General features: G+C 62.3%; 1 protein-coding gene across 4 annotated transcripts in view; it reads left to right on the top strand.

The window, feature by feature from the left end:
* LOC102954119 (maestro heat-like repeat family member 5) overlaps nucleotides 1-25007 on the top strand; it is a 61572-nt gene extending 36565 nt beyond the window's left edge. For 3 of the 4 annotated variants that reach the window (XM_042973338.1, XM_042973340.1, XM_042973341.1), the window contains 14 exons: nucleotides 221-393; nucleotides 2707-2856; nucleotides 3644-3798; nucleotides 8629-8788; nucleotides 9761-9942; nucleotides 15424-15561; nucleotides 16033-16147; nucleotides 16942-17085; nucleotides 21907-22083; nucleotides 22678-22833; nucleotides 23441-23563; nucleotides 23962-24064; nucleotides 24303-24377; nucleotides 24765-25007. In XM_042973338.1, coding sequence (XP_042829272.1) covers nucleotides 221-393; nucleotides 2707-2856; nucleotides 3644-3798; nucleotides 8629-8788; nucleotides 9761-9942; nucleotides 15424-15561; nucleotides 16033-16147; nucleotides 16942-17085; nucleotides 21907-22083; nucleotides 22678-22833; nucleotides 23441-23563; nucleotides 23962-24064; nucleotides 24303-24377; nucleotides 24765-24862 — 1949 coding nt within the window. In that variant the 3' untranslated portion in view covers nucleotides 24863-25007. Of the gene's footprint in view, nucleotides 1-220; nucleotides 394-2706; nucleotides 2857-3643; nucleotides 3799-8628; nucleotides 8789-9760; nucleotides 9943-15423; nucleotides 15562-16032; nucleotides 16148-16941; nucleotides 17086-21906; nucleotides 22084-22677; nucleotides 22834-23440; nucleotides 23564-23933; nucleotides 24065-24302; nucleotides 24378-24764 lie in introns of all 4 variants that reach the window. The other variant, XM_042973339.1, reaches the window with a different exon arrangement.
* Nucleotides 25008-26485: the final 1478 nt, after the last annotated feature.

Raw genomic sequence — 26485 nt, 5'->3', positions numbered from 1 at the left:
AACACAGCCCATCCCAGATCTGCCCCCAAACCCACCTCTAACCCCAGCCACGGCCCTGGAACGCCCCCCGCCCCCAGGCCCACTCACACTCCCGTCCCCATAAGGGCACAGGCCTGACCCTGGCTACACGCGACCCCACCCTAACTCTTGCCTGTCCCAACCTAGACCCCAGCCCACCTCTGCCCCGCCCTCACCCTCGCCCAATCCCGCCCCTGGCCAGCGAGGGAACTTCCAAACGTGGAGGCGCAGGCCCCCAAGCAGCTCTCCCAGGCCAGCGAGGATGGGGCCCCCATCTGGAGCAGCGGAGACCAGCAGACAGCTCCCCCCACCCCCCGTGAGATGGCATTCCCGAAGGATCACATCTTCCAGCTTGGCAGCTCCCAAGTCATCAAGGTCAAAGCCCTTAGAACGGTGGGTAGGTCCGGGTGGGGGGAGGCCTGGCCGTGCTCTGCTCCGACCCCCCACCACAGGGCTTCCAGCTGTTGGGGTGGCCCTACTGCACCCCTGGGGGGATCAGACCCCGAGCCAGGAGTAAGTATTAAAAAACCAAGGCCGGGATCTCACCTGTGTCTCTGGTGGTTAACTGAGAGTGTTTGGAGAAGTCCGTGGCCCCTGGCCTGGGACCTGGGAGTTGGGGGAGGGGGGATTGGAGGGAGAGACCAGGGACAGACCCTGGGGTCAGCAGCCCAGGCCTGAGTCCCAGCTCTGTCCCCCACGGCTGTGCAGCGTAGACAAGCCCTCTCCCCTCTCTGAGCTCCCAGCTTTCTCCGTAAAATGAGCAGGCTGGCATTGTAAAGTCCTGGCCACCATGAGCACCCGGTAAATGGTGGTGTCGGGACGGCTCCCAGGGTAGACACCCTTCCCTGTAAGTCTGGCTTTTGCGGGATGAGAATTCTGCAGAAATATCCCTGAATTCCTCATTTTCCCGGGGGGCCTCTCAACCCTCCGAAAGCCAGACCCTCCTCCTATGAAGGCAGAGCACGTCTCCTCTTGCACGGTCACCTGGTCTACCTCAATCAGCATCTCGGTCAGCAGCCTCGGGGAGCCCAGCAGTTCCCCCAAGGCCCCTCTCATCACCCCAGGGAGGTCCCGTAACTTTGTGACATCCTGTGCCTGATCTGTGTTCTCTTCTGAACATGAGCGAGTCTGAGGCACTGAGTGTGGGCTGGATGCTGGCGTTAACTGGACAAGCCATGTTTCCTGGAGCCTCATGTTCGGAGTGGGCAGTCCGTGATGTCTCCACCTGGTGACTTTGCTCGTCCCTTCCTGGTGTTGAGCCCATGACTGACAAAGACCCCTGTCCTTGGCGTACTGATCGGTCTCCCCCTGTTAGACCTTGGGCACTCCAGGCCAGAGGCAGGGTCTTGCCAGGGCTCAGCGCGAGGCCTGGTGGTAGAGCCAGCCTTTGATAGATACCCATCAAGTTGAACCAAATGAAGAAGCGTTTGCACGCAGCTGGTAAGGGCTACAAATATTCCATTAAAATTATTAAAATTATTTTAACATTCTAACCAGCAGCTAATCCTAATATTCTCACAGACATTTTACCAAAATCTTAGAATAATGATTCTAATGAATATTCTAACATCTGTTATTTAACACTTATTTTTATATCCAATAAAAATACAAACATCCTAACAGACTTTCAAACATTTCACCAAATAGGCTAGCATGCAAAGAAACATGTTACCTCCTTCAACATCCTTTCAGACTTCAAACCTTTCTGTCAGCCCCTGTCACCAGCATTCTATCTTCCTCTATCAGACGCTCCAGTCGGAGCCTTCCAGTAGAACTTTCCGAAAGGATACAAGTGTCTCTGTCCACACTGTCCAAGGTACCCAGTACTGAGCACTGGAAATGTGGCTAGTGCTGCTGAGGAACTGAGGTTTTAAATGTTAGTTAAGTTTAAGTTTAAATAGGTACGTGTGGCTGGTGGCCACCATATTGAGCAATAATGCTCGAAGTCTTTCTGGAAGGTTCCACCCGGGCCAGCCTCGGGCTGTCAGAGACTATAGTCTGAGGCTATGGAGCAGGGGTCCCACCCACCACCTTGCATTTCCTCCAGAGCCTCTTTATCATCCCAAGCGGCTCACGGTCTGGACTTAGAGTCACTCTTGGGAGAACACGGGCAGAGGCCAGTTGGGCTCTTGGGGAGGCCCTAGCACAGGACGGGAGCCCTGGGCTCTGGAGCCAGCCTATGCCGTGGTAAGGGCATCCACGCGCCTCTCTGGGCCTAGGGGATGACCCACGTGACCTTGAAGACCCTTCACAACTCTGAAGTTCAAGTGCTCTTTGTTAAAATCATGGAAGGAGGGCTGGGGCTTGGCCTGGGGAGCAAGCACCCAGCGGGACGGAGGCTGGCAGCTGAGGAAGCCCACGAGGCGAGGACAGGGCAGAGGAGGGGAGGAAAGGAGGCTGGCGGGGCCGTGCAGGTCCCAGGACAAGCACTGGGTCTGAGTGAGGAAGGGAGCCATGCCTCTGCCCTACCGTGGGCATCACTCTCTCCCTTCCTGCCCCCGGGCCGTGGCTGGCTCAGAGACATGTGCAGGTGATCACGTGTGGTCCCGGAGGAGAGGGGCTCAGAATTACGGGGTGCTCAGAAACCCGAGTGGCCTGAAGCAAAGGGAAAGGGAAAGCAAAGGCAGGAGCGGACACCTGGGCACGCGTGACCCACAGTGACGGCTGCCCTCACTCCTGCCGGTACAGGAGGTCATGAAGCATCTCACGGTGGCAGAGCTGACCGACCTCATCTGGACAGCCATCGACGGACTGGGATCCCCCAGCTCCTTCCACGTGCAGGCGGCCGCCAACATGCTGCTCCTCGCCATCCAGGAGCACGGGGCCGAGCTGGAGACGGTGAGAGGGCCGGGGCACCCGCTGAGGGTGGGCCGGGACGGGTCTGGGGGCAGAGGGACGCCCGGCAGCCAGCACCTGCAGCCAGCGTCTCTGGGCCAAGGCAGCGTCCCCGAGCTCAGCCCCGATGGGGGAGCCACAGACCCCACCCTGACAAGTTCCACTGAATGAATGAGTGAGCGAATGAATGAACGAATGAACAAACGGCCCAAGCAGGTGTCCTGGGGCCCTGGATGGTGTTTGCAGGCTCGTGAGGCACACGGGCGCCGATGGGACAACTGCTCCAGGCTCTGGCGTAGCACGTGGGGGAGGAGAAGGCACAGACCTTTCCAGAAGTTCCCGGTCCAATGGGCGGGGCAGACACGGACAGATAAGGACTGAACAACATAGGAAGTGCACCCAGTGGGGCGGGGGTGGCCCCCGGGAAAAGGACGATTGATGACGCGTCTTGCAGATGGGGAAGCCCCAGGCGGGTGAGCAAGGGCACCGAAAGTGGAAGGCGAGGGGCGTTCCAGGCTCCCAGAACAGCGTGTGCCCAAGTGGCCTGCTCGGGAGGTGACGAGGCCGGTGTGTCTGAGCCTTCCGGTGACTGGGCAATGTTTGGACAGAGTTGGAGGGCCTCTCGTGCCAGGGGAAAAGGTGGTGGGGACCTCTCTCCCCTCAGCCTGGGACTCCCCTTCTGACCAGGCATCCGGGGCGGGGACGTGCCTCCCCTCAGACTTCCCCGGGCAGGGCTGGCCTCCCCCATCAGACCAGCTCTCCCCGCTATATCCTCTGCCTCCCTGCACAGGTTGCCAAGCTGGGCCGAGCCATTCACTTGCAGCTCTGCTCTGTCCACATCCCCCAAGCCAAGGAAGTCGCCCTGCACGCCATCACCCTGCTAGCCCGGAACCACACCTCGGAGCTGGTGGCCACCTTCCTGGACCCCTCCATACCCTTGGACAGGTGCCCGGCCCCACCCTCCATCCTCCCCCGGGCGGGGAACAGGGCCCCACCCCCAGCTCTTCCCTCCTGCCTGCCCCCTCACAGCGGCCCACAGGGACCCCCACAGGCCTGGGTGCAGGGAGGGAGCCTGCGTATCTGTTCGCTTCCTGCACGCCTCCTGAGGCCGGCTCCGGGGGGCCACTGCCCACCATCCCGTGCCACATAGGACACCCCGGCCCAGCCCCTGTCACCTGTCACCTCGTGGACCCCAGGCGCGCCTGAAAGACCCCAGCCAACACCTCCTCTCCCTCCCCCACCCCGGTGGTCACCACGGCCCTTTTGGGTGGGGCTGGCTTTCTCTCGAAGCCCTCAGACACCCCCCACCCCGAGTCTGGAGGCGGGCCAGCCACACTCGGCTGCCAGAAACCCCGCCCTCAACCCTGCACTCCACCTTCACACCTGCCCCTGAGGAAAAAGCACACATTTTTCAATCCCGGCCACCTTCCTGCAGCTCTCCACACCCCCCCCCCCACTCCCCCGCACCTCTGACACCGCACTCGGCTGCCAGCCTTGCTTCCACTCCGCTGAGGAGTCAGAAGGCACCGGAAGAGAGCTCGCTCCAGCTCCCAGCACCCGAGACTTGTTTCCAGAAAGATTTCCGCTTTCCACGCTGCTGTTCGTAATTTCGAGGGTTCTGGAGGGTCTGTTTTGTTTTGCTTTGTTTTGTGTGTGTGTGTGTGTGTGTGTGTTTGCATTGGGAACAGAGAATGTCACCTGCTTGATGGAATTTGAGGATCTTTTGAACAGCTGTTGCGAATGTTGTCCGGGCCCCCGAGAAGAAGGTGTCTTTTCCGTCGTCAGGCGCAGAGCTTGAAGCGTATCCTCAGAGTTGCCCTATTGACTGTGTTGTATATGTATTTAACCGATGTCCATTTGGATCTGTCTCGTTCTGAGAACAGCACGCTGGAGTCATTTCTAATGCACTTCTATCCACGGACCCCTCCGCCTCCCGCAACTTCTACCTCGTAAAGGTGGTTGTCATGGGATCTGTGCAGACACACAGCTTCCTGAGCAGCCGTGACGTTGGGCATGATCGAGCGCACTGCCCTGTCACATGTAATGCTCCGAGGGCCCGCAGCCCACTGTGTCTGTTCTCGGGACAACAGGTGCGCCTGTGCTCGCCTACGTTTCCGCGTCGGCCCCGCGTGTGTCTGTCGTCCCACAGACAGCGTGGAGCCCGGTTTCGATTTGTGATCCAAATTGGAAGTCTGTTTCTTTTAACCAGGGAGCTAAGTCCTTCCTCCACACTGATCGATACGACTGGCTTGTGGAGTCTCTACCCCATCCTCATATCCCATCCTGGTGTGTGTTTTATTTGTTCTATTTCTTTTTCTATGGGAGGCGTGGTCTTTGATCCTTAATCATTTTTTCCATTTAAGAAAATGATCCTTAATCCTTTTTTCCACTTATGGGTTCACCTTTCGTAGTCTGCTTTATCCATCTTCTACGGGTACCTTCTACCTCCCAGCCACCTGCCCATAAAACCAGCAGCGAGACTGATGTCCTCTGTGCCACCCCTCTTCTCCTCCTGTGTTTTCAGCTGCACATGTTCACTTGGCCGAAGTCGGCACTCAGCTCAGCTCTGGCCCCGACACGCGCCCCCTCGCCTCCCCTGGAGAGCCCTAGTCCTGTCCTAAGTGGACGAGCCCGTCTCTGACAGGCTGGGGGGGGGTTGGCCAGCTCCAGCTTGCCCTGGGCACCTGCGTGTCACAAGTCATGTGCCTTGAAGGACAGCTTGGCTGGTCATAAAATCCTTGGTTCACACTTTCTTCTATTAAGTCTAATGACAGTAGTCTTTTTGCCTTTGTAAATATGTTTGCCTTTGCAAGAGGTCTTTTTTTTTTTAATGTTTACTTATTTTTGAGAGACAGAGACAGAGCACAAGCAGGGGAGGGGCAGAGAGACAGGGAGACACAGAATCCAAAGCAGGCTCCAGGCTCCGAGCTGTCAGCCCAGAGCCCGACGCAGGGCTCAAACCCACGAACCGCGAGATCATGACCTGAGCCGAAGTCGGAAGCTCGACCTCCTGAGCCCTCCGGGCGCCCCTGCAAGAGATCCTTTTTTCTGGACACCTTGGAGCGTGTTTCTTTACCTTCGAAATGTAACTGTTTTATTAAGAAATGTCTCAGAGTTGATCACTCTGTGTTAATTCTCGCAGGGACCTGGTAGACTCTTTGACTATGTAGGTTTAGGCCTTCTGCCGTTGCTGTTACTGTTTCTGGAAAGTTCTCTAGGTCATCGCTTCAAATATCAGTTCCGATCCCCTGCTGCGTTTCTCCTTCCAGACTGGGAATCGGAGTGCCGTCCATCCGTCCCTGGCCCGCCCTCTGTCTGCAGTACTTTGTCCTCTTTGCTCCTCCCCTGGGAGCATCTTTCTGCTGTTCCTCAGTGCCCCTCAGCTTCCGTCTTAGCCCTCTGGGCGTCTTGCGTTTTTTCCACCTGTGAGATGATGTCGTCTCTCCCACCTCTTCCTGGAACTCAGTCCACTCCCTTTTCCTTTCTTCGCTGCGGTTTTTCTTTTTTTTTTTTTTTTGAAGCGACAATTCGAGGTGGCTTTTCCTATCTGTCGGTGCCGGCTGGAGTCCGTGGGGCTGCAGGGGCCGTGTGGCCTCACGGCCTTGTCTGCCCCGGGCTGCTCTTTAGGGAGGGGTTTCCTCTCTTGTGAACTGACCGTCTTTCTCGGTTTGGTTTTGTTGTTGTTGTTGTTGTTGCAACACCTCTGTGGACCTGTTCGTTTTGTTCCCGTTCCTATAAAACCCTAGTAGCGTGTTCTGTAGGATTCCAAGTTCAATGGCACCCTCTTCTGTTTAGTGTAGCAAAGTCCAGATAATTTAGGAGATTCTGTGTCTTCGTGGCAGTGAAAGGGGCCTGTGTCCTCCAGTTGGGGTTTTTCGAGTGTTTGGGGGGGTGGGTTCTTTTTTCTCTTGTAGGGCCTTAACTTTTTCTCTTTCGCATTGTCCCTTTTGTCACCCAGTTTCTCTAGCCAAAGCTCTCAGGGTCCCCTTGACTCTCCTCTCTACACCCAGACCCATCCTCAAGGATCCCAGCAGCACACCCTCCCCCTCACCCCTGTGTCCCCAGCCCTGTCACCATCCTAGTCAGGACATCGCTGGCTGCCACGGAGTCCCTGGCCATGTCCACCCCTCCCTCCCAGCAGCCAGAACAGGGCTTCACTAGTAAGTCGGACCCCCTCACTCCTGTGCTGCAAGCCCTCCGGTGGCCCCATCTCACTAAGTCAAAGCCAAAACCTTGACAGTGGCCAATAAGGTCGTGAGCTGGCCCACTCTCTCCACCCCGACCATGCTGGCCCTGAACATACCAACAACGGCTGTGAGTCGGGGCCAGAGGCCAGGGCCACATGGCTCCCCCCTTACGTCCTCGGGCCTTTGTTTGTGTCCCGTCCTGGGGACGGCTTCCCCGCTGCCCCACTAGAAACCGAGCACAGCAGATGCGCCCTCCCGCTGTCTCCTGCGGCCCCCTCCCCTCCCCTGCTCTGTGCTCTTGGTCTGACGTGCCCTTGCTTGCTGGCTGAGCCGCGCTGTAGGGGTCGCTCCCACACGGGCAGGGATTTTACCCATTCTGTCACTGCTCTGTCCCCAAGTTCACTGCCCACACGTGACCGTGCTGAGCACACACGTGCCGACAGAGCAAAGTAGAAACCGTGGCCTCTGGGTGCCCTCGCTCCTGAAGAAGCCTGTCACCTAAGTCCCTCCAGGCAGGCTCTGCCCCCAGAGACTTGCCCTCGGTCACACGGCCGTGAAGGCACAGAGCAGGGACCTGGGCCCACGTCCTTCTGACAGCAAGGGCCGCACTCTTTCTAGGCCCCACCCTATGCTTCAGAGTCTCAGAAAGCCTCAGAGCTGTCGTGCCTGCCCAGCCCAGGGCTGTCTGAACGCTGGGGTGGGGGCTCATCCAGGCCCCCGCTCTGGCCTCCGGACCCCACCCCCGCCCCTCCAGGCGCTTCTACCCAGCACGCAGGCCCACAGACCCCGTAGCACAGAAAACAGAGGGCCGTCAGGGTCACCGACCTCTCGGGAGCCCCAACACCCTGCCTCCCCAGGTGTCACGGGCCAGTGCCTCAGACCAAGTGGAAAGGTCACAGGACCGGGCAGGCCTGGCCCCCAGCCCCAGCTGCTCTGTCACAAGGCAGGGCCCCGATCAGGGCAGTCCTCTCTCTCTCTCTCTCCAGTCCTCAGTGTCCCCATCTGCAAAATGAACACAAGTTAGCATAAAGCTCTGATGGCCCCCACTCGACCCAGGTCAGGCCCGGGGAGCTGGACCCCAGCAAACCCAGGCCAGGAGGAGCCAGCCGGGGCAGGCCTCCAGGCAGAAGTGCCAACGGCTGAGCGGGTGCAGGCCGGGCGGGGGAGGAGTGCTCGCAGCACACGTGGAGGCCCGGAGCGGCAGAGGTCGGAGGGCAGGGGTCAACCGGACTTTGGAGCCACTGAGGGCGACAGACAGACTCAGAGTCTGTAGCTGGGGTGCGAGGAACCTGGAGGACAGACCCCGAAAGTGAGACCCAGGAGCACGGACCAGGGGCAGCTGGCCCGCTGTCCATGGCACATCCCCCAGGCCGCACACACACACACACCTGTCCACACCGCCCTTCGTGGTGAAGGCGGTCACCCCGAGATGCTCTCCTCCACCCCCCAGGCCCCCGGATCCAGCCCAGCCTCCTCCCTCCCCCTCCCCTTCCCCCACTACTCCAGGCGCCTGAGACCCCGCTCACCGTGGCCCGCGCTGTGGCCGAGCACAAGCAGGGCTGGCCTCACGGCCCCTCTTTGCCCACAGCCACGCCTTCCAGTTGTGGAGGGCCCTGGGGGCCGAGCGCCCCGTGAGCCGCCTGGTGGTGGCCACGCTGCTGGCCTGGCTGCAGGAGCGGCCGCTGCCCCCCGGGGCCAGAGACGGCAGCCCCCCGCCCGAGGATAAGACCTACCTGCGCTCGCTCACCGTGAGTCTCTGCAGCCACTGCCTCGACGCGGCCCCCAGCCGCCACCGGGCAGACCGGCTTCCCGTGTGCAGACGCCGGTGGCATCCAGGGCACCCGCTGTGCTCCAGGCTGGGGGAGGGGGAGCCCCGTCTCCGGGCCGGGGAAGGGGCACGGCCAAGGGCTGAGCACGTCCTGGGGGGGGGGGGCGCTACGGAGCCCGTTTCTACCCCCTGAAGTGGGACGGCGGTGGTCCTGCAGGGCTGCTGAGGGCCCTGGGTCACAGGGGCGTGTCCCCAGGATGCCGGACGCGCTGTGTGGGTGGCCTCACAGCCCGGGGGGGCTCCAGGAGACAGGTTCCGGCCGAGGAAGAGCGGGGGCGGGGGGGCGATGGAGAACCCCTCCGTCCACACTTGGGCTCTGGGGCTGTAGATCTTGGAGGAACCTTTGAGGCCGCCTCCTGCACCCCCCGCCCTCCTGTAGGAATCCCCCCAGCCCAGCTTTCCTCCTTACACAGCCGCAGGAGCGGGGAGCTCACTTCCTAGCACGGCCACACCTGTCCTCCACGGCTGGACTCTGACGAGGCAGCCGCCGTGGCCGACCCTGTTGTCTCCCCGGCTGAGACACCCCCCCCACCCCTAAAGCCCCCTGAGCAGCAGCCCGGAGCCCGCAGGTGCCCCTCCCCACCCGGAGCCCCCAGGCTCGATTCCGTCTGAACGTGGCCGCGGAGGGGGGGTCCACCCCGTGCCCGTGCGGCCCCCCACCCCTCCCCTTAACACCCTTCCCACCAGAAACCACACAGCAGCACGGGGTCAGCAGGGGGGTCTTGTCTGTGTCCCTCCACACCCCGAGCCCTGGCCTCCCTCTGTCCTGACTGCTCAGCGCTGTCCCCCCACCCTGAGGACCTTCCGGATCGAATGCTCCGGTGGGCACGGGAAGCCTCGGGCCGCCGTCCCCAGGCTCGGGAGCTACAGCGTGTCCCCTGCCCCCTGCCAGGCCATGAACTTGCTCCATGAGCTGCAGTTCGCCGGAGAGTTCAAGAAGGCGGTGCAGGAGGCCTACCCAGAGCTCCTCCTGGCCCTCCTCACCCAGACGCACTACATCTCGGAGCTGAACCTGCCCGAGGAGCCGCAGCCCCGCCAGGAGGCCCAGCCGCTGGCCACGCCCAGTCCGCAGAGGTAGGGGGGCGTTCAGGCTCCGCCTGCAGGGGTGAGGCAAAGACCCCGACCTCCCAGGGCTGAGAAAGCAGGGGCACGCCCCACGGCACCAGGCACCTACTGTCCCAGTTCTGGAGGCCAGGGTCCGAGTTCAAGGTGTCGGCAGGGCCGTGCTGCCTCTGAAGCCTGCCGGGGAGGACGCTTTCTGCCTCTTCCTCTCCTGGCTCTGCGGGCAGTCTCCGTGTCCCTGGCCTGTGGACGCGTTGCTCCCGCCTCTGCTTGCCTTGTCACCTGGTGTCCTCGGCCATGTGTCTCTGGCTCAGTTTCCCTCTTCTTGTAAGGACACCGGTCATGATGGGTTAGGGCCACCCTAAGGGCCTCATCTTAACTCGATTGCATCTGCAAAGACCCTGTTTCCAACTAAGACCACACTCACAGGTATGGGGTTTAGGACCTGGACATAGCTTTGGGGTGGGCGGGGGGGAGAGTCGACCCCCGAGCACCGTCACGGCCAGCGCCGCAGTCACGCGGAGGGACTCAGGGCAGGCATGTGGCTGCTTTACTTGCTCCCCGAGGGTCGCTGGGCAGCAGACATCCTCGGTGACAGGACACAGCACCTAACGTCTGCCCACACCGGGGCACCGGGTCTTTCCTGAATGTGGTCCTTGTGGGGGTTCGGCGAGATGTTTCTCGTCCTCCCCCATTGTACAGATGAGGAAACCGAGGCTCAGAGAGGGTCAGAGGCTTTCCCAGAGACACACAGAATGCCCTCGAGTTGCTGAGCTAGTGCCGTGGGATGGCAGAGGTGTCCCCCTGGCCACCGCTGAGCCCGTGAGGGCAGACGCCCCTCCGGGTCGCCTTGCGCATTGCTCTGAGCCCCGTACACTTTTGCACCGACGTGGGCGGGTGTAGCCTGAGCGGCGTGGACGGGGCCTGCGTCGGAGGGTCCGCGCCCCCGTGGCGCTCGGCCACGATTCGGGCCGGCTGCCGCGGCCTCCCTCCACGCCAGGTCGTGTCTTGAGAAACCCAACAAGCAAGTCTTTAAAACCCACGGGGACCGACTCTTTTCATTTGTTTGTATTATGATGTGTTTCACGTAATTTGTCAGTTTTAACAGCTCTCCCCAAGGCGCGTCACTGAGAAAAAAATGCCACTTCTTCTCGTATTGCTTCTGAATCCGAATGCGCATAAAGTTCTTTTTTTATTCACATCAACCGTGCGACATGCATGAATCTTCCCTAATAAGCTAATAAAAACGTTCTCCTCCCAGAACGTACGTACCGGGTCCAGCCTCCAGCTCCCCCTGCCCCACCTCCCACCCCACCCCCCCCGCCGCTCTCCTGCCCTCCACGCCACAGCCCGATCCCAGTCAAAACACATCCAAGGCCTCATGACCCCCAGCCTCTCCCCACTTACTTCAGAAAAAGCCAGATCCTCGCAGTGGCCCCGAGGCCCCTCTCCCTCTGGCTCCCTGTTGCCGCCTCCGGGACCTCATTTCTTGTCACACGCCCCTCACTCACACCCTCTGCTCCAGCCTCTGACGTCTCCCCACTGTTCCTTAGACCCCGCGTGTGACTGCCTCGGGGCCTCTCACTCCCTGGTCCCGCTCCCCCCGATACCCTCACTTCTTGCCGGGGTCTCCGACCACCTTCTCTAAAACGGTGGTCCTACTTCTACCCTGCCGCTCCCCCTCCCAGGGCCACTGCCTGACAACTGTTATCTGTGCCCCGTAGACCGGAAGCCCCCAGAGAGCCGGGGTGTCTGTCTGTCTCGCCGGGGGGAGCGGGGGTGCCTGTCCGTCTGATTTAGGGCTCCCCCAGGGAGCAGAGTGTCTGTCTGTCTCACCGGGGCTCCTCCAGGGAGTGGGGGTGTCTGTCTGTCCCCCCCAGGGAGCAGAGGTGTCTGTCCATCTGATTTGGGGCTCCCCCAGGGAGCAGAGGGCCTGTCTGTCTCCCCCAAGGAACCAGGGTATCTGTCTGTCTGACTTGGGGTTTCCCCAAGGGACATATCTGTCTGTCTCCCCCAGGGAGGGGGTATCTGTCCATCTCCCCGGGGCACCTGTCAGCTTCTTACCCAGGCCAGCTGGCTGGAGATGCTCAGGCAGCACTGGCCTCTCCCTCCCGGACCTCAGCCCCACAGCCTCTCTCTGGGCAAGTCCTCTCCAGGGAGGAGGGAGGTGGCCCAAGCAACTGAGGGACAGGCTCTCCGACCCCCCTGCCTGGCATAGTCCACCGGCTCTGATTGGCCGGTCTTGGATCACATGCTCACCCGTGAGCCAATCGCCTCGGCCACGGGGGCACATGGGGCTCTGACCGGGTGGGGCTCCCACACCCTCCCTGGGGCTGGGACAGGACCTGAGCCCCCCTTGCCCGGAGGAAAACCCGAAGGGCCCAAAGGAAGGGCAGGCCAACCAGCAGCAGGGCCAGCAAATAGTCCGGGACGGTGGGGACACGGGCAGCCACTGTTACCCAGCGACCGCTGCAGTCCAGGGTCTGACGCCCGGCGGATGTGGCACCATGAAGGGGGACACAGGCCAAGGAGGGGATCGGGGCACCCGCTGCTGAGAGGCCTCCTGTCTGTGGTGCCCCCAGCAGCATGGGGGTGGCACCGGATACCAGGGAGCACCCCAGTGAGGCAGGATCAAGCCTCTGAAGTCTCTGACACCCTGCTAAGCTGGGCCAGCCTCTGGGACCAGCAAGTGGGGGGTGGGCATGGCACCCCTTCCCCAGCAGGGCTGCAAAGACACCACCGCCCTCCCTCTGGGTCCCTTTCCTTTGGATCTCTGACAAACAAAGCCTCTTTCTTTAGAGAGTTAACTGCTTTGGTCAGTTCTCGGCTGGGTTCTCCTCTGGGACCCGTCTTGCCCCATGAAGGACTTCTCATCCCTTTAGTTTCTCCATCATGGACCAACTCTCTCATTCTCATGGGGCATCTGATTTCTCTTTATTTCAAAGACACTCTCTTGGACCACTTCTAAGTACAGCCAACATATTTTCCTTTTTGCCCTGGCTTCCAGGAAGCTCATATGTAAAGTTAACATTCGGAACCTCCCTACAGTACTTGGTGCTTCCTTTTTGTTTCTCACCTCCTTCCAATTTGTTGTCTTTTAAACTTTAAGCTTTCAAGGTAAAGCTCTTTATTTAAAACACTGTTCACAGTCCTGGTTTTTGGCAGTTGACAAGGAGCAAACGAGCAATTCATAACGATATGCTCTTCGGTCCCGGGTCTGAGATCGAAGACCTCATCCTAACCTCCCCTGTGAGCACTCGGCCCTGGACGAGTGGTCAACACTCCGGGCCTCGGTCAAGGCGAAGGTGAAGGGTTCGATGGCATGACCCCAGGCCCAGCATCTTCTTGTCCGTTTGCCCGGTGGGCAGGGGCCCTGGGATCTGCAGGGAGATGTGACTTCCCAGGGATTGAGCAGGGAGGGGCCGACAGAAGGCACAGGACTCGGTCCCGCCTGTCCTCTCCTTACCACCCCGGGGCCCCCACAGCCCTGCCCAGACCCGCCTCCATTCCTGGCCAAGCCCGGCCCCTGGCCCCTGGCTCGGCGGTGCCCGTGCCTCCCGTCCATGCTCCCTGCGGGTCTTGGAGGAAAAGAAAGGTAGAAGGGCTACCTCGTCAGCACTTGCAGGGGGACCACTGTGTGCCCCACTGGCAGCACTTAAATATCGACGGGTGCTTGCTGTGTCCCAGACCACGCTCATCACCAGAGGCGGGACCCTCTGCTAGGGAGCTCACAGCCCCATGGAAACGCACATGGGGGTCGGGTGACAGCCCGGTGACAGTTGGGTGCTTGACACACTGTGCAGAGTGCCCTGAGGGAGAGTCATCACCTCCACAGAGGATGACCACCTATCGTGTAGTCCCTGAGGACCCAGCACCTGGGCTGAGACCTCACTGATGGTTGAGGTCCCTGGGTGGGGGCTGGGAGGGCACAGAGGCTTGGGGGGAGGGGACAAGCGGGGCGGGAACAGGAAGGAGGCCTTGAAAGCGGCCTCCACACCGAACAGTGGGGAGCCATGGAGGGCTCTATGCAGAGGGAGTGGCAGGGTCCAACTGGCACTGGGGATGGGTGGTCAGAGTGGGCAATGTCCAGGTGAGGGAGACCCAGCACTGCCCTCCTGCAGCTAACATGTGACCAGGGGACTCCCGAGAGGGCGTCTGGACTCCAGGTCGGAAAGAGGAGGCCGGGCCTCATTTCCGCGTCGTGTTCCTGGGAACAGCAGCAGTCGGGGCCTGAGGCATCGGCAGGTCAGACACACGAATCCAGCCCAGTGTCCAGGGCAGGCTTCACCCCTGCACCCTCCCTGCTGGCCTCGGCCCATCTGCACGCACGGCCAAGGCGGCGGAGGCCGGTGACACAGGCCACCTCGAGAAAACAACCGCCGTGGCGGGAACGTACAGGGGTGCAGCCGCTCAGAAAACTGTGGCGCTTCCTGAAAACGCGGAATCAAACAGGGTCCCCGTGGGCTCCAGCAGGCCCGCTTCCGGGGTTTGGGTTGGGGCCCCTGGAAATTCCACCCCGGGACACTCGGTTTGGCAAATCTGCTCAGAATCGTGCTTGGTCCTCGCTGATAGCCTCGTTCCGGGAGCCGGCTCACACATCCAGGCCGATGCGACCTGTCGCGTGGGGCCAGGACGGACGTGATGAGGTGCAGGGTGGCGGGGTGGGGGGATCCGGGCCTGCCCTCCTGGGCCCTCGCCCTGTGTCCTGCCTGCAGTGCCTGGACAGCCCTAGGCCCGTGACCGAGGTGTCACGGTGCAGGTGTGGAGCCAGGGGCCTCGCTGCTCTTCTCCTCTGCTGCCCCCGGCCAGGCGTGTGACCGGGACAGACAGGGCACTGGATCTCGAGCTCGCCATCCCGCTCTGCCGTGTGTCCGGCAAACTTTCTTGAGTTCGCGTGTGCATGCGGCCAGCGGAACCTGGTTTCTCTGCGTCCTCTGAAAGCAGAGGGGTGTCAGGAGTGCCGAACGGACATTTGTCTGGGCTTCTGTGACGCCACACCCCCCAGCTCTCCTCCTCCCTCCCTGCAGCGCCCTCTTTGTATTCTTGGCCCCACATTCAAAGGGCACCATCCCTTTAAGGCTCAGCCGGGACCCTCTGTACCTGTGACTTGGGAGACCGCCGATCTCCGAAGCACCCTCCAGCCCTGTCCCCCGAGCTGCAGCCTTGGAGAGCCAGCCACGGACGCGATGCGTGTCCTCTGAGGCTCTCCAAGCACACCTCACCCTGACTGTGCACCAATCCCATCTCAGACCCTCCCTCCTAGAGGGGGCACCCTCCAGGCCCTGGCCCCGGCAACTGACCATAGAGCACAGGCCCGGGCCCGAGTGTCCTCACGCTGCCCCCTCCCCCAGCACAACTCACCCCCAGGGAGGCCTCCAGGCCACTGGGGCCCTGAGCCCAGACAGGAGCCGGAATGTCCCTTTCCATCCAGGGCGGCGGGGCACCCTCGCCGGGGGCAGGGCTGGCTCGGTGACCCCCTCTGCTCCCCGGCAGGACGTCGCTGGAGGCCCTGAAGGGTCTGCTGTCCACCACGGGGCACTGGCAGGACTTCGCCCACCTGGAGCTGCGGGGCGCCTGGGAGCTCTTTGCCACCACCCGCACCTACCCGCAGGGCGTGGGTCTCCTCGCCAGGTAGGAGCGGGGCCAGGGCAGGGGCCAGGGCCTGAGCCGGGCCACTGCTTGTCCAGGAAGCTGGGTGTATCGACCACAGTGACGCCTCGGGTCCGCCTGTGAGCACGGCCCAGCGAACTCACACGTGCGCGCACACGGCCCTCTGGCACGGAAGTCGGTGCCCTGGTGCCTGGCCACGTGCACGCCCACCGGGGGCCTGTGGACACGGGTGTCTTCTCCCAGCCCCACCCCTGTGGAGGCCGCCTAGGGGCCTGCTCCTCGTGTCCCATAGGCCCAGTCCGGGCCCAGAACCCAGTGGGTGGCCAGCGGGTACAGAGGGACATAAGGGAATGGGGGCCCACCCACCCGCAGGGACAGCTCTGGCCGCTCAGCCCCAGCTGGGTCAGGTGATGGTGGGAGGGTGGACGCCAGGTCGAGCCTGCCACGCTGCCCTCCCCCTGCCCTCCCCCTGCCCTCCTCCCTTCGCCCCAGGGCCATGGTTCAGAACCACTGCAGGCAGATCAAGGCAGTGACCAGCCAGCTGCTGTCCAGCCTGCAGAGCAAGGAGAAACGGGAGCGGAAGACGGCCATCCTCATCCTCGTCGAGGTAGCGGCCTGGACAGGGGGAGGGGAGCCCCTCAGACCCAGCCCCCTCCTCCAGCCACCTCGGTGCCCCATCAGGACCTTTCGTGGGCGGAGGCCCCGCCAGATGGACCCCTCACACCCGTTCCTTCCCGCTCCCGTCTCCAGGGCGGTCCACAGTCTGGGGCTGGGTCCCCCACTTAGCAGCCCCCCCGTCAGTGGCCCTGGCGAACCCATCGCTCCACCTGTCCCTGCCCCCACCCCTACAGAGCTGGTCGGTCAGGCAGAGCGGGGCTCAGGTCGCCCTGAGCCAAGAGGGCACAGGTTAGAGCAAGACAGTCGCTGGGCGTGGCAGACTTTGCAACTGAGGCAGGGGCCACGGCAGGGCTTGGGCTGGGGGTGGGGAGGGGGGGTGCCGTGTGGCATGTCCTTAACTGACCTCAGTGGGGAGAAACCCAAGTCAAAGCCTGCTGCCACTCGCCACCCCACCCGCCACCAGCAGGGAGGTCCAAGCCACCCTCCCCGGGGCTCTGTCCCCACAGGTGTCCCGTGAGCCAGGCCATTGGCCCCAGTCTTGCCGTGTGACATTAGGCAAGACCCCTTCCCCCTCTGGGCCTCAGTTTCCACAGCGAGACATCAAAGAGTTGATCCAGCTGGGAAAGAGGATTCAACTACTTGTTAACCAAGATACCCCCGGGGGTGCTGGTGGCTGCCCTCCCCAACACCCCTGCCAGACCCCGGGCCTGGAGCCCTGCTCCCGGACACACGCGGAGGCTCCCTACGAGAGCCTGACCCGCCCGCCCTCGGGGACTGCCCCAGTTCCTCTACAGCCCCACGCTGCTGGAGGTGCTCCCCAGACAGGCCGTCCTGACTGTGCTGGCCCGAAGCCTCAGGGATCCCAGCCCCGAGGTCCGCGTGTTGAGCCTACAGGGCCTCGGAAACATCCTTTTCCACCCGGAGAAGGTAAGGGCCCGAGGGGCCTCAGAGCTGGCGTGCGCACACACACGTGCCCACCAGGCCTACCGGGTTGGAATCCTGGCTCCGTCCCTCACGGCAGTGTGGCTGGGGACACATGACTTTACCTCTCTGAGTCTCGGTGTCCTTATCGGTGGACTGCAGTTGGGGATGGTTCCTTGGCAGGGTTGGGGAAGGGGTAGAGTGGCTGCTCCCTGGGGACGTTGTATCGTCCACACCCAGAGAGGGACAGTGCTATTGCCAATGACAGGTGCTTAGGGGGAGCCCACAGGTGGCACCCAGGCCAGTCCACAGAGGGGAACGCCCCGAGAATCTCAGAGACAGGGGTCCTCCCACCCACTGCTCACCTGTCTTCTCCATCCCCTTCTGGCCCCCCCCAGCACCCACCATCACTGGAACAGCCCACTCCCATAGTGAATGGTGGGGGGCATCATCAAAGAGGCAAAAATCGTTCTGGCCCTGGATGCCCGACCTTGCCCCCACGGTGGGTTCCCAGGGTCCCATGCAGTGGTTAAGCGCCCAGGTGATACACCAGGACGCCAGGGCCACCCTGTCCTCCAACACTTGCTAGCTGGCGAGTTTCTTCAGCTCTCTGGGCCTGGGTCAGTGTCCACATCTGTGAAATGGGAGGCGTAAGAGTGTCTGCCCATGAGTGCCGGGCTGAGAACACACGTCTGGGCACAGGGTTCCCCTCCGGCCATCCATCCACCCACCATCCACCCATCCATCCATCCATCCACCCACCCATCCATCCACCCATCCATCCATCCATCCATCCACCCACCCATCCACCCATCCATCCATCCATCCACCCACCCATCCATCCACCCATCCATCCATCCATCCATCCATCCATCCATCTACCCACCCATCCACCCATCCACCCATCCATCTATCCATCCACCCATCCATCCACCCATCCATCCATCCATCCATCCATCTACCCACCCATCCACCCATCCATCTATCCATCCACCCATCCATCCATCCATCCATCCATCCATCTACCCACCCATCCACCCATCCATCTATCCATCCACCCATCCATCCACCCACCCATCCACCCATCCATCCATCCATCCACCCATCTATCCACCACCCATCCATCCACCTATCCATCCACCCATCCATCCATCCATCCATCCACGCACCCACCCACCCAGCCAGCCAGCCAACCACCCATCCATCCATCCACCCACCCATCCATCCATCCATCCATCCACCCACCCATCCACCCATCCATCTATCCCTCCACCCATCCATCCATCCATCCATCCACCCACCCATCCACCCATTCATCTATCCATCCACCCATCCATCCATCCATCCACCCACCCATCCATCCACCCATCCATCCATCCATCCATCCATCCATCCATCCATCTACCCACCCATCCACCCATCCATCTATCCCTCCACCCATCCATCCACCCATCCATCCATCCATCCATCTACCCACCCATCCACCCATTCATCTATCCATCCATCCATCCATCCATCCATCCATCCATCTACCCACCCATCCACCCATCCATCTATCCATCCACCCATCCATCCACCCACCCATCCACCCATCCATCCATCCATCCATCCACGCACCCACCCACCCAGCCAGCCAGCCAACCACCCATCCATCCATCCATCCATCCATCTACCCACCCATCCACCCATCCATCTATCCATCCACCCATCCATCCACCCATCCATCCATCCATCTATCCATCCATCCACCTATCCATCCACCCATCCATCCACCCACCGTCCGTCCATCCACCATCTGTCCATCCACCCACCCACCCATCCACCCTTCCACCCACCCATCCACCCTTCCACCCATCCATCCACCTACCCACCCACCCATCCATCCACCATCCATCCACCTGCCCATCCACCCAACCATTTGCTCCTTTGGCCCTTCATCTATGACTCATTATTTCATTATTTCTTTTGTTCACTCTTTATATGTTATTCACTTACTCCATTATTCCCATTTGCTCTATCATTCATTCATTCACTCTGTCAGTCGGTCAGTGGATCAGTGGGTCAGTGGGTCAGTGGTCCGTCATCCACACACCCGTCTCCAGCCGTTCCTGCAGGCCCGTCATAGGACGCTTCCGTGTGCCTCCTCTATGCCCCACACCAGGTGGGACCCGTGGGGAGTGGATAAGACAGGAGGAGGGCTGCCAGACCAGGACAGCCAGGGCCAGGGAGGGGGCATGGTTCCCAAGTGGGGTGGGAGCCGGTGGCCACAGCGGGGCTGGGGGAACAAGGCAGATCCAGAGCACTGCCAGCCAAGGAGGCCTGCTGGTGTGGGGACGGCACAGGCTGAACTGGGCAGGGATGGGGCAGGGCCCAGGGTTGAGGGTCTTCAGCGGTCACTGCCCCCACACCAGAGGAGCGCCCTCTGCAGGACCCACAGGACCACTCCCACTCAGCGGTGCGTGCCTTCGTGGCCACCTCCGCCTACCGCCAAACACAAACTGCACCGGCAAGGTAGCGGCACGTGTACTAGGAGGCCAGAATGTAGCACGTGCCCAAGACCCACGTGAGCTGCGGCGTAAACAGGGTGGACGAGCGTTTCTCTCCGGGGGTGCGGCCGTCCTGATCTGCTCCTCCTCGTTCGCTGTGCACCCCTGCCCCTGGGCGCTGCCCTCCCGGGAGGGTCTGCACGGCCACCACCTTACTCCAGCCAGCAGGCACACCCCACCCTTTGAGGGCACGACCCACAGGTGCTCCAGTCCGACTGGCCAAGCGGTCGCCCCGGGCTGCAAGGAGGCACGGAGACACCACGTGGCCAGCTGTGGCAGGAGCCCTCCTGGCAGCAGCCCTTTGGTGCTCGTTGGAGGTTGTGTGACGATGCCACGAACACAATGCTTAATGAAATACTCAACTGCCGTGGAGTAAAGCAGGGAGCCCTCCAGGCAGCGTCCCCCACCCCCACTGCCAGCCTGCGAGCACTCTCGTGCAGGTGCCCTGTGACCTCCCACCGGGGGACCCCTTATCGGGCCCCTCAGCACACAGACCGAGTGACTTTTCCATCCCCTTGGCCCAGGACACCTCGCTCGCTTGGTTTCCCTCCCACATCCTGGGCAGCCTCTTCCTTGGTCTCTCCTGTCCCTGGCCGGGCACCGGATGGCGCCCCGGGACTCCCATCCATTCCTCCTCCCCGTCTTTGCCGCTCCCTTGCTGGCCTTCTCCGATCTTTAAGTACCATCTACTGGCCCACTGCCCACCAGATCCACATCCCAACCCCAGACCTGAACGCCAGCCTTGACTCACTGCTCAGATCCTAGCTGGCATCTCCAACTCAGCACATCCACAGCAAACTCTGTCCCCCCCACAAATAGGCACCTCCTGCAACCTTCATCTCAGCTGATGGGGACCCCAAACCTGGGCGCCGTCCAGGCGATCAAGAAATCCCAGGCAGACCCAGAATCCGACTGTTCTCCCACTCCACTGCTGCCCTCACTGAAGCCACCAGCATCTGCCCCAGACCACTGCACCCCCTTCCCTGGTCCCAATGGCTGCCCCTTCTCCTTTCCAGTGTAGGCTCACCCAGCAGCCAGCAGCCTCCTATGAGGATGTGAATCAGTCTCTCCTCTGCTCACAAGCAGGGTAGGCATGCTCCTGCCTCAGGACCTTTGCACATGCTGCTCCCTTTGCTGGACTGCCTTTCCAGCACATCTGCAAGAATTTCCTCAGTTGTCACCTTCTCAGTGACAGCTTCTCTGATCCTACTTAAATTTTGTAACAACCCCAGCCTCCACCACGGCCTCCACCACGGCTCACTCTATCCTCTGCTTTATCTTCTGTCACACTGCTCGTCACCCTCTGACACTCATTGTGTTATGCATGCTTTGTTTGTTTTCTGGTCCTTCCCATTACAGTCCCATTCTGCCCATTCACTGCCAGAACCCGAGTCCCATCCCAGCACCCTGGCTGTACCCTGTAGGTGTGCAGAAAGTGTTTGTTACTGTGAAATGAGTCATTTGCTAAAAAGTTAATATTGTAAAACCCAACAGAGCTCAGGAAGCCAATGAGGTGGCTGAAAACTTGTTTTAAAGTTGTAAAAATCACTCTGGTTTTCACACTATCACTGATAAGGGGCCCAACGGCAGGAAACATCCTTTTGCCGACAGGCTGCTCTCCAACCGTTCATCTGGACAATTCACGAGCACCAGGCCAACAAGAGGCACAGACAGAACTGGCTGAGAATGAATTCAGTCTTGTTTAAAGTAGTGGGCAAGTGGGAAGTGGTCGTTGTAACGTAGGAGGTCCGGAACCACCTCCTGTGCACCCGAGTTCCCTGTGACTAGAGAACCAGTGACCTCAGTCTGTGCACAGCTGACCAACCCTGTCTCGTCCTGTCCCCAGGCCCTCCCTGGCTGGCCCATTGGGAGGCCGGGAACAGGGGTGAAGGCAGGGTGAGGCGGAGGAAGGGAAGAGTGGTCTCCAGTGGGGGGCCTTCTGACCAGCATGGGGACTGGAAAAAGAAGGAGCTGGGAGCCACCTAACACAGGGCTAATATCCCTTAACCCCAGGAGGACTCCCTCAGAGAGGAAAGCCCTGTCCATGACCACACCGCTCCTGGGGGGCAGACCAAGGGCAGGAGCACAGCTGCCCTGTGTGCAGAGCCAGGGCGGGATCCCAGCGGAGTTAGGGGGACTATGCCGGGCAGACACCCAGGCCGGGATGGGGGCTGGGGAGGGGCATCGGAGGGAGGGCCTGAGATTGTTCCACAGGGCCGGGGTAGGGCGCAGGAGCCCCCACTCCTGGCACCCTCGGCTCACCGGCGCCCCTGCCCCCCAGGGAAGCCTGCTCCAAAGACAGATGCCGGCCTTTCTCAACGGCTTCTTCCAGAACAGCGAGCAGGTGGTTGTGCGGGTCATGGGCACCGTGTCGGACGTGCTGCACCGCCTGGGCGCCAACGGCGCAGCCGCGCAAAGCCTCCGGGTGGCCATCAACGCCCGCTCCTTTTTCGACGACGTGAGTGTGCCCGGGCGGAGGCGGGCACGCGCCCTGCTTATGCCCCCCTCCTGTGCCTACCCCAGGTCCTCAAAGGCAGAGGGACACCCCCCCCCCAACTCCCCTTCTGCCCTCTGGCCTGGGGGCTGGGGAGAGGAGCCCCAAAGGCGGACGCCTGGATGTGCACCCGGCGCACCTGGGCCGCACTGGGCCCACTGGCCGCCAGGTGGCGCTCGGCCCCCTTCTCCACGAGGCTGGAAGAGCATCGCCCTTCGGGCCCTCCAGCCCCACCCGCTGCACCTTCCCGAAGCGCCCCGCAAGCTGGCGGTGACTGTCTCCCTTCACTGGGGAACTGGAGGGGATACGCCCCGCCCCCACACACACCACTCTCGTGACACTCGGGTGGTCGGGGTGAGATTGCGAGGGAGAGAGAAGTGATTTCAGGTCCCGGTGGAGGGTCTGGGACCCGCGAAGGGCCCTGAGAGGGAGGCACGGCCCTGCCCAGGGGCCCCAGACCTGGTGAGAGGGCTCGGCTGAGGGACCTGAGCCCCATCCCCTCCACAGGGTGGGGGCCCCAGGCAAGTTTGGCTGCGGCTCTGAGCCCCCGTCTTGCAGGAGCGGGACGGGATCCGGGCGGCGGCCATGGCGTTGTTCGGGGACCTGGTGGCAGCAGCGGCAGGCAGGGAGCTGATCGGCCTGCGAACCCAGGTGCACCAGAGCCTGGTGCCCCTGCTCCTGCACCTGAAGGACCGCTGTCCGGCCGTCGTCAAGGTGAGTGCCCGCTGCCGGGCTTTCCCCCTGGCGGGGCTGAGGGTGTGCAGATGGCGGCAGGGAGCAGCCTTGCTCTCGGGCAGCAGGTGTGGCCACCGCCATTGGTGTCCGTGACTGAGGTCCGCCCCGTGCGCGTGCACGCGCACGCACACACGTGCATACGAGCGCTTACGCACGTGCACGCGTGCCGCCGCGCGCTCTGTGTGGGCAGGACCCGGCCTGTTCCAGTCTCTGCCGTGTCCGCAGCACCTGCCACGTGGCGGGGGCTCGGGTTGCTCGCTGAACTTGGTGCAATGGTCAGGCTTTCCCATGTGCCAGCCGTGCCCCGTGCTGAGGCCAACGAGACACAGCGCGGCCGAAGAGAGGCATCGAGCGGCAGCTTCCAAAATGAATGGGAGACTTGCCTTGGGAGCAGCCGGGAGCCAGGCACTGAGGCCGGAGCCGGGGCTGCCCCAGAGGCCGAGGGTGGGCTGAGACTACAGCGGGGGAGGACGGCATCGGGCCCCAGACCCACCGGAAGCTCGTGGTCTGAGGGGGGGCGGGGGGACACACCTCCAGCCCAGACAGCCCAGGCGGCAGGTGACCCCTCCCGCGGCTGTCCCCGCAGCATGCCAAGTTCGCCCTGTACCGCTGCGCGGTGCTGCTCCGCTGGCGGCCTCGGCACACCCTCTTCTGCACGCTGGCCTGGGAGAGGGGCCTCAGCGCCCGCCACTTCCTCTGGACCTGCCTGGTGAGGAGGGGCCTGGGGCGCGCGGGACCGGCCGCTGGGAGGGAGGCGGGGACTGGGGCGGGGGGCGGGGCCTGGAGGCGGAGCCGGGGCGGGGCCTGGAGGCGGAGCCGGGGCGGGGCCTGGGAGAGGTCTGGGGCGGGGCGGGGCCGGGAGGCGGGGCTGAGGCGGGGCCCCGGCGAGGGCGGGAGGCGGGGCCTGCCGGATAGGGCCTGGGGCGGGGGCGAGAGGCGGGGCCGGGGCGGGGCCGGGAGGCGGGGCCAGGAGCCAGGCTCCAGGCTTGGCGCGCCGCTGTGTCCCTCACCGCACCCGCAGCCCCCGGGGCTGGCAGGGGCGGGGCTGGGCTGGGGCTCTGGACTAGTCCCTGCTCCAGCAAGCAGGGCACGCTGTCCTCCGGCCAGATGACCCACAGCCAGGAGGAGTTCAGCATCCACTTGGCGCAGGCCCTCAGCTACCTGCACAGCCGCCACCACCACATCAAGACCTGGGCTGCGCTCTTCATAGGTGAGCAGGGGCGGCCGGGCTCCGGGACCCTCCTGCCTGCCCTGCCTGAGCATCCTGACCCTCTCCTGCCCTGGTCCGGCCCGCCAGCACCTGCCAGGCTACTGCAAGCGCAGCTCGAGGTCTGCTGGCAGGAGAGGAGAGGTGGTGGGTGAGGGGCCCCGGAAGGCCTGGAGAGGGTCTGACGCTCACCCGCCAGCAAGCCCTCTTCCACTGGCGGGCTCCTCTATCTGTCCCGCAGGGTACAACATCTGCTACCACCCCCAGGCCGTGTCCCAGGTGGTGAACAGCATGGACATAAACCCGTTGCTCTGCAGTAAGCAGCCCCGTGTCCCCCCGCGCAGGACCCCCAGCCCACACCTCCCACCCCACCTCTGGAGGTTCCCCCCGCCCTGGACCCCCAGCCCACACCTCCAGAGGTAGAGATGGGCACCTGTGGGATGGGGCTCACACCCACTCACTCCACCCGAGGCTCCAATAAAGTAAGGCTGTGGGTGGGCGCCCAAAAGTGAGGGGCGAGGAATAGGTGGGGTTGGGGAGGCAGAGGAGTTGGGGTCCGGGTGTGGTCCTGCCACGCCCCCACCCCTGCTGGAAGGAGGGGATGCTGTCCGGGAGCATGGGCCCTCGGACTCCCTCCACCAGGGTGGGGCTGCGGGCAGACGGGACCCCGGGGCACCTCTGACTTATCTCTCCTCCCCTGGAGCTTTTGAAGATCTCAAAAAAGACCCAGAGCCCGGCATCCGGGAATTTGCCAGCAGGCAGCTGTCTTTCCTTCAGGAGATGGCCGCCAGACCGCAGTGACCTCCATCCGTCCTCCCTCACCCTCCTCCTCCCCTGTGCCCACCGAATTGGTCAACCCTGCCCCGTCCACACGGAGCTTGGAGGCATAAGATTTTTCCATTTGAAAAAAAGATGTAGATTCAACAAAGAACCTTCACACCTGCCAGCTCCCTGCCCGCCGTCTCGTGACCCCAGAGGACCGAGGCAAGCCCACGGGACACCGGCAGGACTAGGGAACAGGGGCAGGCCTAGAGTAGAGGGGGCAGACCAGGTATCCCAGAGGCAAACTGTGAAGTCTGTGCAGGGTCCTGCAAATGACAGCTAGCGGAAATCAGGTGGAGTCCACGTCAGGTGGAGCCATGGTCCGCCAGGGTCTGAGTACTGAGGAGGTTGTCCAAGGGCAGGCACCGTGGAATGGAGCCGTTTACCAAGGCCCCCCCACCCCCACCCCTGAGTCCTCAGTTTGTCTCTGGTTTGGAGCTTAATAGTCACTGAGGAGCGGGCCGTGGGGAAACGGTCCTTTGGCTGGTCTCCCTCAGTCCAGGTGACTCAGGGTCTCCCTCCACCATGACCCCTTGCCTCCGGAGTCCAGTCAGGGCTGGGCCAGAGCCAGACCTTCCCAGCGGGGCCTGGGTGAGCTGTGTATGGCCCGAAGCAAGGGTCTCAGCTCTCTGAGCCTCAGCTATTCCATCTGTAAAATGGGTAGAAAGAACCTCCCTCCCCGGACCCCTCACAGGACTGAGTCCAAAGATGGTCCTTCTGGCGAGCACCCCCACCTCCCATGCAGCCACCTGGAGACCAGCCTGGCCTTCAGCCAGGCCCTCCCTTCTCAGCCTTGGTTTTCCCACATGTGAAATGGGCAGATGGGCCTTTCCCCGGTCTGTCAAAGTTCCTCCTAGGGCCTGAGTCCCAGGCAGTCTCTCAGGACCCCCCACTCGACCAGCCGGCCACCCACCTACCCTGTCTCTCAAGTGCGCACACAGCCCCTCCACACCTTTGCTCAGGAAGCTCCTTCCATCCGGAGCACCTCCCCCACTCCTCCCCCAGGGGCCTCCACACTGCCCCATCCTTCGAGGACCAGCCTGCATGTCCCCCCCAGAGGGAGCCCCCTTCTCAGCCCCTCCTCAGCCCACCTTGAGCCTGAGCCGCCCCCCCCAACCCTTGCACCAAACTCCCAGGCTGTCTCACCCCACCCCCCCCCCCCGACTGTGAGCGCCCTGGGGCAGGGATGCGGGTGCACAGGGCTGGCACAGAGGGGGCCCCAAAACTTGGATGGTGCGTCAAAAAAATACAGCGACCTTCCTGGAGCACGCATTTACTAGCCTTCTCAGGTGTGTTCCATTTGATAGAGCCGGGGGCCCCTCTCCACCCAGGAGCCCAGAGAGGGCTGGGGTCTGCGGCCCCCATCCTACCCGTCGGTCCATCTCTGAATAAAGCCCCCTGAGGAGCGACTTTGGGGTGGCTCTCCCTTTCACAACTCTCATCCTGTGCACGGGTCTCCCTGGGTGCTCCAACCCCCTGGCTGGGCATGGGGGATGTGCTCCTTAGGGACCACGGAGCGGGTTACAGGGTCCCCTAGTTCCAGCCTGGTGGGTGTGGTCTCTGGGCACGGGTGCGATCTCCCCTAAAAGGGGGACCTTCCCT

Source organism: Panthera tigris, chromosome F2 (assembly GCF_018350195.1).
Source record: "Panthera tigris isolate Pti1 chromosome F2, P.tigris_Pti1_mat1.1, whole genome shotgun sequence".
Taxonomy (NCBI): Eukaryota; Metazoa; Chordata; class Mammalia; order Carnivora; family Felidae; genus Panthera; species Panthera tigris.
This window is presented reverse-complemented; position numbering and strand designations above follow the sequence as displayed.